General features: G+C 41.5%; 2 protein-coding genes across 2 annotated transcripts in view; one reads left to right on the plus strand and one right to left on the minus strand.

Annotated features, from left to right (window-relative positions):
- Nucleotides 1-395: 395 nt before the first annotated feature.
- ptpmt1 (protein tyrosine phosphatase mitochondrial 1) overlaps nt 396-14206 on the minus strand; it is a 17333-nt gene continuing 3522 nt past the window's right edge. Inside the window, exons 2-5 of the mRNA XM_050041672.1 lie at nt 3764-3844; nt 2854-3045; nt 902-1524; nt 396-862 (exon numbers count right to left, since the gene is read on the minus strand). Coding sequence (XP_049897629.1) covers nt 1396-1524; nt 2854-3045; nt 3764-3844 — 402 coding nt within the window. The 3' untranslated portion in view covers nt 396-862; nt 902-1395. The remainder of the gene's footprint in view (nt 863-901; nt 1525-2853; nt 3046-3763; nt 3845-14206) is intronic.
- On the plus strand, nt 3852-7868 carry LOC126388500 (uncharacterized). The gene is made up of 2 exons (XM_050041618.1): nt 3852-4454; nt 5118-7868. Exon 2 carries the CDS (start codon nt 6980-6982, stop codon nt 7595-7597), a length of 618 nt encoding a protein of 205 aa, XP_049897575.1. The 5' UTR covers nt 3852-4454; nt 5118-6979; the 3' UTR covers nt 7598-7868.

The raw sequence follows: 14206 nt of genomic DNA on the forward strand, positions 1-14206 counted from the left end.
CATAGCTCTGTGAAAACTGTTTTATAGTCTTTTATCTGTTTATTCAGCCAATTCTATATGTAAACAAAAGGGGGGTTCCCACTTTTACCACCTACATTCCGGTTCCCTGAATATACAGGCAACTTAAGAAAAATTTCAGGTACTGATACTTCATAGAAGTACAGTTCTGTGTAGATGTATTGCTTTCTTTTCAGCTCTACTTAAAATGGATATGGTGCAGCTTCTTGTGTGAATTCATGTGAAACAGCAGTATCTCTTGTCAGTAGATTACTAAAGTATGTTTTAATGTAATTTCTTCACTAGAATCACTATAACAGCTTTCATGTACACACTATATATACATGTTATAATTAGTTGTACCTACATGTGGAAACAAAGGAGCATAAACACCAATAGACCATTTTCACTCACTTATATTTTATTTAACATCACTGTCAGTATTTTGGAAGTTCTGAGGCAGTGCAGGAAGGTGTGATAAATTGAACTGAAATGTTTTCCAGTAAACACAGTAGCAGCTTGACTGCTGAATTATGTAATAAAATGTCCTGGTCTTGCTGAGTGTTTTTCTGATTACAGTCACAAACCATCAGTATTGATGATCTTTAACATCTTTTTTGTATATATATTTTTTTAACATCTTTCAGCCACAAGCAAGAAACCAGGCAGTCAGGGAGTTACACGAAAGAAGTTGCATGTTTTATATGATAAAAGTTATTAAAAAAAATGATAATGTTTCTTCGGGCTGCACGGTGGTGTGGTGGTTATCACTGTCGCCTCACAGCAAGAGGGTTCCTCTTTCGATCCCGGGTGTGGGAGCCCTTCTGTGCGGAGTTTACATGTTCTCCCCGCGTCAGCGTGGGTTCTCTCCGGGCACTCAGACTTCCTCCCACAGTCCAAAGACCTCTCCGGGCACTCAGACTTCCTCCCACAGTCCAAAGACATGCAGATTGGGGATTAGATTAATTGATAACTCTAAATTGTCCGTAGGTGTGAATGTGAGCGTGAGTGGTTGTTTGTCTCTATGTGTCAGCCCTGCGATAGTCTGGCGACCTGTGCAGGGTGTACCCTGCCTCTCGCCCAATGTCAGCTGGGATAGGCTCCAGCCCCCCCGCGACCCTCAAGAGGATGAAGCGGTTAGAAGATGAATGAATGATAATGTTACTTGTACAAATTGCCATTTTTGCTTACTGCTAAGTTGTGAATTTCCTATTAAAACATTGCCATTTCCCAGTAAAAACTTGACGATTTGATTTAAAAACATTAAGGGAAATACAAGCGGTTTGGTGCTGTCTTCAGTGGGTGTACATTCTGACATGGAGTATTGTATAAGGCTCTGAGTCCAGTGTTACAGCAGCTGTGGGAGCATAATGAGGTCTGACCCGGTGTCCTGCTCACTCAGCTGGACTGTTTACACACCTGCTGGTAGTATTTCCTCAGCATGTCCAGCTGAGCCGAACGCACCAGAATGTGCGGTCGCATAGATGCCAGCTTCTGACAGGCTTCCTCTGGAGTCCAGCAGTGTAACTGTCGGCAGAAAAGTGCAAATGTCAAAATCAACAGAGTTGCTATTCACTGACGGACTGGAGAAACAGATGGGACCAAGATTCATAAAATCAGTGAATCTCCTGGATGTTGATATCAGCGTTTCTGTCGCCATTTTTGGCTTTGAAATTGAACAATAACTTTGAGGTTAAGCTGTAATCTTATATAAAGCTTTGGAACAGTGCAGCAGTACAAAGGCAGAGCAACAAATCCTACACAATTCACCCAGTCTGGATGTAAAAACCATGAATGACAAATTATTAATCATACATCAATAGGGGAAAATCCCTGCATGATTTGAATGCAGACAGTACAACCTTCAAGCTACAGGGACCAGCTCTTTCTTCAACCCCAAGGGAATGCTTACTAACAAGACAACCGGGAGATTTACAATGTCCTGCAAACAGCAGCATTCAAGGTAAGAAGAGCCCTTTTTCCTTACATGATGCCACTGACTGACCCTCTTGTTCCCCTGACTTAAATCCAATTGAGCACCTATGGGGCGTTAAGTATCGGTGCATCCAACGCTGCCAAGTACCACCACAGACCATCCAGGAGCTAAGTGATGCCCTGATCCAGGTCTGGGGGGAGATCCCCCAGGACACCATCTGCCGACTCATCAGGAGCATGCCGAGATGTTGTCGGGAGTGCATACAGGCACGCACGGGCCATATGCACTACTGTTTCACATTATGAGTTGCTGTGATAAAATTTACGGAAGTTGGATGAGCCTGTGTGATTACAATTTGTTATTTTGATTTTCGGTGTGATTTTGAATCCAGCCCTCAGTGGGTTGATGATTTTGGTTTCCACTGATGGTTGTTACATCATTTTGTTCTAAACAAATTATACAATGTACATCAGTAAAGATTTTCAACTTGAATAATTCCTTCATCAAGATCTGATGTGTGTTTTAAGTGTTCCCTTATTTCCTTTGAGCAGTATAAACTGTACCTTAGACATGAGTCTTCACTCAAACAACTTCAGTATTAAACTTAACAAAAAATAATTAAAAACTAAATAAGAAGAAGAGAGGGAAAAATGGCTCAGTCCTCATTCTGTGTAAAAAAGCATTCTAAAGTCCAGTTGAAATCCATTTGAGGCTTCAGTTAAATCAAGTGGGGATCTTATGACATTATTGTGACATTAATGATTTGAGCAGTCCACTTCAGCTCAGCACATGTATTGTCTGAGAAAAGACTACCTGAAAAGACAAGCTTTGAAAGATTCCCACTTAATCTGTGTGAGTGAGACTGTTGAGGTCTCATATTAGCCTCAGTTGGAGTCCCCCCTGACAAAATGTGTACTGACCTGAATGAGGTATGCAGCAACGAGTGTGGCGCTGCGGGAACGTCCAGCCTTGCAGTGAACGTACACGCTGCTTCCCTTCCCTCGGTGCTGCAGGGCAAACTCCACACCTCGGCACAGGTTCTCCAGGCTGGGGACGCCAGTAAGGTCAACCGTGCTCAGCCTCAGCTGCTCCACCCCTACAGCCCGCCACTCCTGATGCCAGCATCAAACACATCAAATCAACCACTCATGGATGAGTGGAATATGTAAAGAAAAAAAAACACCCTCAGCTCTGTTTATAATGTTAGAAATCAGCCACTGATGCTCAACAGATGCTTTTCAGATCTAAGCAGCTGAGGCCAAACCAAATGATATGTTGTTCATTATCAATTAATCTGCTTATCATTTTGTCAATTAATGCAAAAGAAACAGTGTTGATGCCTGTAAGAATTTCCCAGATTACTTCAGATTACTTGTTTTGTCCAACCCACAGAAATTCAGTTTATTTATCATATATGGCAAAGAAAAATCAGAAAATCCTCACATTTCAGAAGATGGATCCAGTAAATGTTTGACACTTCTTGTTTGAAAAATGACTGAAACAATAAATCAATTGTAAAAATGGTTGCTGATTAAATTTCAGTTGACTGACTAATCAATTAACTGACTTTGTATTTCAGGTATAAACCAATCATTAATAGTTCAGTTAATTTAAATAATCTAACAGAAACAAAACTCCATCTCTTGAGGAGAGTCACAAAAGAAACGTGGACTACTTAATCTGTGAAATGAGCACTTGGTGATTTTGTGTCTTCGACTGTATCAATAGTGTTTATATTATTATTATTATATTAAATATTATTATAGTGTTAATGGCTCTGTTATAGACACAGGATGCGTCTAAATGGAATCCTCAGTGAAGTGAACTCACCTCAGCTGAGTTGCAGAAGTATTTGGTCTCATACTCCTCGTTCATGGTAATAACGCCTCGAACATTTTCTGTTTCTACCAGCTGTAACACAAAGAAATGGCAACCATCAATTTAAATACACTATAAAAACAAACACTTTTTATTTTGGATGAAAAACATGATGTGTTAATAAATGACATCTTCCAAATGTAAGATTTGGACAGTTTAAAATCACCACCGTGTTTTTTAATACTATGGTTGAGTGTAGGACTACAATACCCTGCACTCAAAGCAGCTATAAACAGCAGCTATGTATGAATTGTCTGGCCCTAACTTGTAAATATTTTCTATATGTTTTATGCTAGGAACAATTACTGTTAAAGACAGAAAATGCATTTAAAGCTACGCCTGTCTGAATTAAGGCCCAATCCCAATTCCTATTTTAACCCTCAATCTTAACCCTCAATCTCAAAAATCCGCGCTCCCGCGAAGTGCTAGTGCTGTCCCGATTCTCAGAGTGTTGAGTTGAGGGTCAAGAATAAGGACTGTATGGCCCTCACTTTTAAGATTTTCCAGGACCACCCTTGGTGGTGAGTGCTATCCCAGAATCCTTTGCGTATCATCCACAGAGCCCAGCCAAACCCGGCCGAGTACAGACGATTCAGTCAATGCAAGATGGCGGCGACAAGCGTAAGGAAGCAGAGTTATCAATGTGAGTATTTTCCTTGTTAATAGTTGTTTTAAAATTATGATAACCATTGCATTATCTTAGTTTAAGATTTTTTTTTACCTCTTTGTAGCGTAACACACATATTTTTTTAGCTAGCTAACGAAGCTGTCGCGGGCGACGGCTTGCTTGCTCCGCACATAACCCTGGTTCTCTGATAACCAAGTATGCTGTCATTCAGTTTCTCAGTGATAATGTAGTTATTAAGTTGTTTTAATATACATGAAATGTTTTCATCGACATTTTTGTAAGATGACTGGACAGTGTCATCTCCTGTAGCCGTAGAGTCTGCAGCTGGTAACGTTACAGCTGCAGGTTAACGTTAGTGATCGTATTATCTGGTGACTTTCCGCTGAATAAGTTACGTCGGTTGTTGTGGTACAGGTTATTTGGTTGAAAATCAACTTATAACCCAAAGAGTGAAACGTTACGTGGATGAAAGTCACCAGATAACACTTGTGTGACCATGTAAACAGCCTCACCAGTTCTGCTGGATGTCTCACCAGTTCTGCTGGATGTTGACTACAGTATTCATTGTGATAATACTTGCAATACTGCATGAACTATTAACTTAACGAATATCTGACAGGTAGCCCAAAAAAATAAAAAATAAAAGAAAGTAACGCTGTTATCTCTGTTCCATTTCAGGGCCACCAGACAAAACATGAGCCCTGATTCATTTCAGGGCCACCAATGAAGACAAGTTTACAAAAAGCAAGCAGGCTCCAAAAAAACTATGGGAGTGAGTAATTTGTAACTTGTGAACTGTTCATATTCATAACATAATTCTCGGTCACAACGGCAACTGTTCCCCTAGTGATCAAGCATTCTGTTTCAATATGAAATCAGCACAGCTGCAGACGGCATTGTCGAAGATTGTTGTTTGGTAACTGTACATTTGTTTTGGAGCTGCCCCTATACTGTCACTTTTTGGAAAGATTTTGTCGAGTATATTTATTGCAACATTTATGTTCTATTTTCACTACTGTACAAAGATGTGCTGTTTGGATTTTATGATGTCAGCATTTCAAAACAAAAACAATTCTATATCATTAATCTATTTATTATCTTAGCGAAATTCCATATTCATAATTTTGTAACAGAAAACCCTTGTTCAATTTTTATGAATGAAATGCAGCAATACTTAGAAACCATTCAGCACTCCACAAACTCCAAAGCTATAAAGACTCTGAAAATATGTAAACAATTTAATTGTTTGAGCTGCTGAACTTTTCTATTTATTTATCTTATTTCTCTTTCTTTTCTCTTAACCCTGGCATATTTGTTCTGTTCATGTCTGTCACTGCTTGTTTTGTACAAGAATTGAAATAAAGTGTCGGAAAAAAACAAAAAACGTTGCGTCTTTTTATCGACGACTACTGATGACGTATATTTCTTCTTCTTTGAATTGACAGACTGGACGGAGTTTTGGCATATTGATTGCTGCCCCCCACAGTCTTAAGACGTATTTGCCTTTGAGGGGTGTCCCATTTTAAAGTCACAGGATAGCCCTTAACACTTGGTTTTGAGGGCTAGTGAGATTGAGGGTTGAGCTTGAAAATTAAGATTGAGGGTTAAGATAGGAATTGGGATTGGGCCTAAATTTTAGGATTGACAAGAACAAAAAACATAGTCATAGTGGGTCAAAGTGTGGAGCTGCTGCGTGGTGAGGGAGAGCCGAGGCTCGGGAGTATGTGCGGGGCCACGAGGAAGGGATGGGGAGGGCTGCTGCGCGGTGACGGAGAGCCGAGGCTCCCAGAGAGGGAGAAATAGAACCAAGCAGGATAAAATACTCGTATGCTCGTCAGGGCGGAGACGAACGAAACCTAACTCAGATGAGACTCAAAAATCAACCGTTTTCAGGCTTTCTACCTACTGCAGCTTTAACGTGGTGGTGGGGTTTGCGTGTCCCTGTGCACCTGAGAGCTGTGTTGTCTGGGGCTAATAGCCCCTGGTAGGGTCTCCCAAGGCAAAGTGGTCCCAGGGGAGGGACAAGACTAAGAGCGATTCAAAGACCTTGATGACACAGACTTTTTGGGAGGTGAGCACCTCGCCCGGTATGGGGACACCGGGGCCCCCTCCTGGAGCCAGACCCAGGGGGAGAGCTTGCCAGCGACTTTCTGGTGGCCGGGCCTTAGGCCATGGGACCCGGTCAGACTCAGCCCGAACAGATAACATGGAGCTGTCACCCTGTGGGCCCACCACCCGCAGGGACAGAAATCAGGGTCAGATGCACTGTATGCTGGGCTGCAGGCAGGGCGGGGCCCCTGGCATGCTGATCCCTGGCGTTGCGGACTGGGTTTGAGAACGTGGAATGTCACCTCTCTGGTGGGGAAGGAGCAGAGCGTAGCACTGGTTCTGGAACCAAACTCCTGGAGAGGGGCTGGACTCTCGCTTTTTCCGGAGTTGCCCAGGGTGACAGGCACCGGGCGGGTGTGGAGATACTCACAAGCCCCCAGCTGAGTGCTGCTTTGTTGGGGTTGTCCCCGGAGAACAAGAGGGTCGCCTCGATGCAACTGCGGGTAACAAGGAGAAGGTCTCTGACTGTTGTTTGTGCGTATGCATCAAACAGCGGTGCAGAGTACCCGGCCAAGTCTCTTGGCGGTGTCCTGCAAGGGGTGCCGGCTGGGGACTCCATAGTTCTTCTGGGGGACTTCAACGCTCACGCGGGCAATGACGGAGAAACCTGGAGGGGGGTGATTGGGAAGAACGGCCTGCCTGACCTGAACCGGAGTGGTGTTTTGTTATTGGACTTCTGTGCGAGTCATGGACTGGCTATAATGGACACCATGTTTGAACACAGGGAGGTTCATACGTGTACCTGGTACCAGAACACCCTAGGCCAAAGATTAATGATCGACTTTGTGGTTGTATCATCAGATCTGCGGCCATGTGTCTTGGACACTAGGGTGAAGAGAGGAGCAGAGCTGTCAACTGATCACCACCTGGTGGTGAGTTGGATCAGATGGCGGGGGAGGCTGCCGGACAGACCTGGTAAACCCAAACGTGTAGTGAGGGTGAACTGGGAACATCTGGCTGAGGCCCCTGTCCATGGGGTCTTCAACTCCCACCTCCAGAAGAATTTCATGTGGATCCCGGGGGAGGTTGGGGACATGGAGTCTGAGTAGTCCATGATCAAAACCTCCATCGTGGAGGCGGCTGCTAGGAGCTGTAGTCAGAAGGTTGTCGTGCCTGTTGTGGCGCAACCGAAGTCTCGCTGGTGGACACCAGTGGTGAAAGAGGCCATTAGGCTGAAGAAGCAGGCCTTTCGGGTCTGGCTGGCCCAGGGGTCTCCTGAAGCAGCGGACAGGTACCGGTTGGCCAGAAGGGCTGTAGCTGTGGTGGTCGCTGAAGCAAAAACCTGGGTGTGGGAGGAGTTCAGGGAGGCTATGGAGAAGGACTTTCGGTTGGCCTCAAGGAAGTTCTGGCAAGAAGGACTTTCGGTTGGCCTCAAGGAAGTTCTGGCAGACAGATGACTCAGGAAGGGAAAGCAGGGCTTGTCTCAGGCTGTGCTCAGCAGAGAAGGAGAACTGCTGACCCGAACAGGGGACATCATCAAGTGGTGGAAGAAGCAATTTGAGGACCTCCTGAACACATCCACCGTGAATGAGACAGAGCCTGAAGACTCGGGGAAACTCTCGCCCATATCCCTGGCAGATGATGCTGAGGTAGTTACAAAGCTCCCCAGTGGCGAGGCGCCAGGTGTGGATGACAGTCGCCCTGAGATGCTGAAGGCTCTGGACACTGTTGGGCTGTCTTGGCTGACACGCCTTTTCAGTGTCACGTGGAAGTCGGGTACGGTGCCTGCAGAGTGACAGACCAGAGTGGTGGTCCCCATCTTCAAAAAAGGGCACCGGAGGGTGTGCTCCAACTATCGGGGTATCACGCTGCTCAGTCTCCCGCATAAAGTTTGATCCAGGGTGCTGGAAAGGAGGCTCCAACCGATTGTCAAACCTCAGATGCAGGAGGAGCAATGCGGATTCTGTTCTGGCTGCTGAAAACTGGACCAGCTCTTTACCCTTGCGAGGCTGCTGGAGGGGTCGTGGGAGTTTGCCCATCCAGTCTACATCTTGTGGGGGGTACTGTGGGAGTACAGGGTGCCAGGCTCGCTGCTATGAACCATCCGGTCCCTGTATGACCAAAGTGAGAGCTGTGTCCGCATACTTGGTGTAAAGTCAGACACGTTCTCGGTGGGTGTTGGCCTCCGCCAAGGTTGTCCCTTGTCACCAATCCTGTTTGTGATTTTCACGGACAGGATCTCGAGGCGCAGCCGTGGGGGAGGAAGGGGTCCGGTTTGGGGACCTCAGAACATGCTGGAGGGATTATATATCTCGTCTGGCCTGGGAACACCTTGGGGTCCCCCTGAAGGAGCTGTTAAGCGTTGCTGGAGAGAGGGATGTCTGGGGTGCTTTGCTTGGCCTGCTGCCTCCGCGACCTGGCCCTAGATAAGCGGATGAAAATGGATGGATGGACTAAAAATAAACCATGATATAATTTTGACAGTAAAAAAAAATAGAATATATATAACTATTTTCCTTATCAATTAATAAGCTGATAATTTTCTCTATAAATAATTTTGTCTAATAATCACAACTTACAGGAGGACGTAGAGATGGATTCAAAATGTTTGCTTTATTCAGCATCAAATCTCAACAGCTTCACAAGTAACTAAAAAGACAAATTTTTAACCCTAACCCTAACCTCGAATCTGTAGGTGAGGGGGGGTGAACATGACTCGCGGCAGTATTTTGAATTTGAGTGCAATAACCGTTTTGGCCACATTCTTACATACAGCGCCTTTAATATGGCGGAGCTCCGCATAACCGCACAAACGGAGGGGGAGTGGATAGGACGAGGGGATAGGAGCCAATTTGGGACTGGGCCCGTATGTCCGCACTTCATCGCACTTGCAGACTTGCGGACTTTGCGGGCGCGCTCACGGGAAGTCCCGGAGTGCCTAGGGCTGTCTCCACAATTCATCCAGACTTTATGCGGACTTCCAGAGAGGCCGCTTGGGGTGCAGGCTTCAGCAGACTTCACTAGTTTAATTACCCACAATTCATTGCAATACGGACGTGACATTATATTTTTTCCAAATTGCTGACAGAACAAAAAAAAAAAAAAAAAATACACACACACCACATAAACTTATTATAAATTGTAATATTAAAATGTTGCTTGAATAATGAAGGCCAGATATAAAATTCAACAACATCATGATACAGAAATATGTAGAAGTGTAGGCTATAGAGGTAATTAATATGCATTTCAATATTGCAGTCTAGCCTATAGGCTAAAAGCTGTGCAATCTGAAACCAAACTCATGGGCTAAGAAAAAATAGCCGAAAAAGGACAAAAGCAAGTCTTCCAATGTAAGTAATACCCAAATTATTTAGTAATAGTATGGTTCCATAAATAAACATTTCTGTTTTTGAATGTGTATAGCCTACGTGTATGAATGTTGTTATGTTCACCCCCAGTAAAAGCCTCTAAATGGGATTTATATCTTATCTGCAGGAACAGATGAGTTCAGCACTGTTCATCAACGTATATGATACATAAATGAATATGACGGCAGCGACAGTTGAGCGTTTCCACGGCAACGAGTAAAACATTCTGGAGGGCTGTCTATCAGCCGCTTGCAGTCTCTGCCCTTGCAGACTTTACGTGATTAAAGTAAATACGTCACACTACATACAACTGAAGTCCGCGAGGGCTCAGTCCGCAAGTCCTAGTCACGTTTCTGAGTGTCAGAAATTAATTCACTGTAGTAAATAAGTACATAGTAAAAAAACAAAGATACAAAGTATATATATGTCTATAAACTGCTGCTGCTGCTAGTCCAGTGACCCACTGTGCTGTCACTTGACAGTCATTGGTAGTCACCTGTTGTCGGTCTCCTTCTGTCCCACTGAAAGTAATTAAAATAAAATTAGTTATTAAATCATTAAAACCATTACATTATCAAATTAATAGGATGTGATTACTCTTGACTACCATACAAGACTAAGGACAGAATTAAAAAAACAAACAAACATCTAAACAAATAAAATCAACATGCTCTTTCACCAAGGTAAGGCAAGCCTAAAATATGTAAACAAGGCAGATAACCATATGTTATACACATTAGTTATACTGTGTAATAATACATTTCTATAATGTAATTATGCTATGTCATATATATACTTATATTGGCCCGTATACATATATAAATATACATGCCCTTATCCACAGCCCTTATATTTATACTGTGTACATACTGTGTAATATTCTGGTGCAAATTCCAGTGTGCTATATTTTGCCACTTCCTGTGGAATAATATTTATTCATTTCTATATTTTTACTGTAAAAACACTACACGTGTATTACACTCATCCTGTGCAGCTATCAATCATGAGCATACAGTATCTGTTTCAGTGAAAGGTGTACATAGATTTTCTATTATTTTCATTATATCTAATTTGTATTCAAAAAATATTTTTATTCCTATTTAGCACTCAATCACTTTAATCCTTTGATTTGACTAAATTTAAAATTCCCACAATTAACCAAGATTATAAAAACACTTGTGATGCAGAATTAACAACTGAAGAACTAGATAAGGCACTTAATCCTCTACATTTGGACAAATCCCCAGGCTCTGATGGTTTGACAGCCAATTTTTACAAACATTTATGGGATATAATTAGAGGATTTTTATACAGGGTTTTAGGTGAAGCTCTCAGTGAGCATAATCTTCCTACAAGTATGAAGCAGGGGGTTATAGTTTTGATTCCAAAACCAGATAAAAATCCCAAAATCATAGACAATCTAGGACCTACCTTAAAATTGACTATAAACTATTAGCACATATATACACAAGTCATCTTAAAAAAGGTATAAATTTGTCAGTGAAACTCAGTCAGGTTTCCTAAATGACAGATCTATTCATAATAACATCCAACTCATTTTAGATATACTAGATTACAGTGAAATGAGGTTTCATTTTATTTCTGGACTTCAAGAAAGCATTCGACACAATCGAACATCCCTTCATGATTCATACTCTAAAGGCATATGGATTTGGGGACTGTTTCATACAAGTCATAGAGTGTTTTTACAAGGACATCAATAGTTGTGTTTCACTACCTCATGGAACGTCGCCTCGTTTTGATTTGCAAAAAGGAATCCGGCAGGGCTGTCCAGCAAGCCCAGGACTATTCATTTTAGCTGCAGAAATGCTAGCCATGATAAAAAACTGTGAAATGTTGACAAAACTTAATGTATTTGGAACAGAACTTGCAATAAGTCAGTTTGCGGATGACACAACCCTGCTGCTCAAGGATGAACATCAGATTCCTGTTGCCATACAGAACACTGAAATCTTTTCAAGGGCCTCTGGACTGTTAATTAATATCCAAAAATGTGAATTACTATCTATTCATGAAAATGCTCAGAATGTCATTTATGATATACCTGTCAAAATTGTGGTAAAATATATTGGTATCTATGTAACGGAAGACCAAAATGAACGAGATTTACTTAACTTGACCAAAAAACTAGATGAATGTAAACAAAAACTTAATATTTGGTTGCAGAGAGATTTATCTATTTTTGGAAGAACTTATCTCACCAAAATGGAAAGCATCTCTAGAGGTATTCATCCTGCATCCTCATTAGCACTTTGCTAAGATTTATCCAGATCCATAAACCAACTCAATTTTAACTTTATATGGAGGAATCTAACTCATTATATCAAAAAAAAAGCGATCACTGTTCAAGTCCTCTCTGAAGGGGGATTAAAGGCGATAGACTTTAAATGTATGAATAGAACTTTAAAATTGAATTGGCTGAAGTAATATGTAAAATCCAGGGGCAATATTTCAGGGTTCCGACACATTTGGAATTTCAAAATTCCATACTTTTCCATACCCTAATTTCCAGACTTCTCTGCGTTTTGTTTTTTTTTTTTTTTCAGAGAATATGCGACATCTGAGTAAATATATCAGTGTATCATATTTCACATCATATTTAATTATTCTTAATAGGCGATTGTAGCCAAGTACCATAATGGCATGCAAATAAAAACTCAGGTAAGTTCAATGTCTGGGCTGAGGCAAAAAGGTTGGGACTCTGGGTGCAAGCGATGCAGTAACGAGACGTCGGTGTTTTTTCCTTTCATGTGGCTCAGAATCGCCTTCTCCCCCATGTTGGCGATGTCAAACGATTTCACACAAAGCTTGCATCTAGCTCTGTGTGTGAATTGGGAATCCTTGGCCAACCAGTATTTATATACGGTATTGTCAAGCCATCCATCCAAAAACTTGCATCTACCCATTGTGAACCACGTGAAACTCGTCTTCTTGTCGAAGGTGCAGTGTTGGAGTGAAACTTGATACCTGGGGGGCTGGAGGAGGGTCATGGGGCAGCGGACTGGACATACCACTTGTCAATCAGGTAAAAGGGGCGGTATGTTTTCTGAGACGTTTGCTCTCACACAAACTGTGCTTGGCCCGGCATAAAACACGATCCAGATTGATTAAATTATTTTTGGAAATACCTAATTTTCTATTTTAGAAAACAGTATTTTGGTAATAGTGGTAATAGTCTGGAAACATAAATATTTTTTCCATACTTTATTTTTCATTTTCCATACTTTTTAATACCTGGAAATTGATCAAATTTATTTCCATACTTTCCATACTTGCGTAGGAACCCTGATATATGGCACATATTCCCCAAAGTGTATTTGATAACATGGGTGGTATAGAGTTTATCTGTGATTACTGTATAACCAAATTGTCCATTAAACTGGCAAAATATCACCAGCAGGTTCTGCTTTTTTGGAAATTACTTTACAAGCACAACTTTACACCTCACAGTACTCCATTGTGGAATAACAGATCATTCTTCATAAAAGGAAATTCTAGGTTTTATAGAGACTGGATGGATAAGATTATTTGGTGCATAATGGATCTTTTAGATGCAAATGGAGATTTAACATCTTATAACTAGGGTTGGGAATCTCTCTGTGATAGACGATTCGATACATATCTAGATACACGGGTTACGATATGATTCAAAAATGATATATTTTTAATACAGAACGATTCGATACGATTCGATACAGTGTAGGAACGATACGATTCGATTCGATACAGTGTAGGAACGATACGATTCGATACAGTGTAGGAACGTTACGATTTGATACGATTTGATAAGATTCTATGGTTAACATTTGTTGATGCAGACATTAATCATATATTATAAAATAAAGAAGCCAATTCTATAAAAGTGACATTCTTACAGTATTTTCAAATTTGTAAAAGATCACATCCCCAAGCATTGTTGCTGTATGGCACTGGCAAAAATAAAATAAAAAGACAAACAACAACAAAATCACACATTGTCTGTGTTTTTGTATATATCTTATATGGACTTGAGTCTGGAATCATAACGCTGTACAATACAAACATAAAGCAGAATAAAATAATAACATGCAATGTAGGGGCAGAATCTGACATCTCCTGTTATTAGTTGATATCATGGACTGTGATGACTAGCAGCTTATCACTGACAGCATGTCAGACTATTTCTCTGTGTTTGCTACACTGTGTTTGTCATTTATAAAAAGATAAATCACTTTTCTATAATACATCAATGATATTTCAGTGGAATAAATTACTTATTGACTTATTCATACTTCAAAAACAGCATCAATAAGTGATTAACATAGGGGGGATCAAAATGAAATAAAT

The sequence above is a fragment of the Epinephelus moara genome, chromosome 1 (genome assembly GCF_006386435.1).
Source record: "Epinephelus moara isolate mb chromosome 1, YSFRI_EMoa_1.0, whole genome shotgun sequence".
NCBI lineage: Eukaryota > Metazoa > Chordata > Actinopteri > Perciformes > Serranidae > Epinephelus > Epinephelus moara.

Excerpts from the sequence above, each read along its gene's own strand:
- LOC126388500 (XM_050041618.1), top strand. The coding sequence starts at position 6,980 with ATGCAACTGCGGGTAACAAGGAGAAGGTCTCTGACTGTTGTTTGTGCG.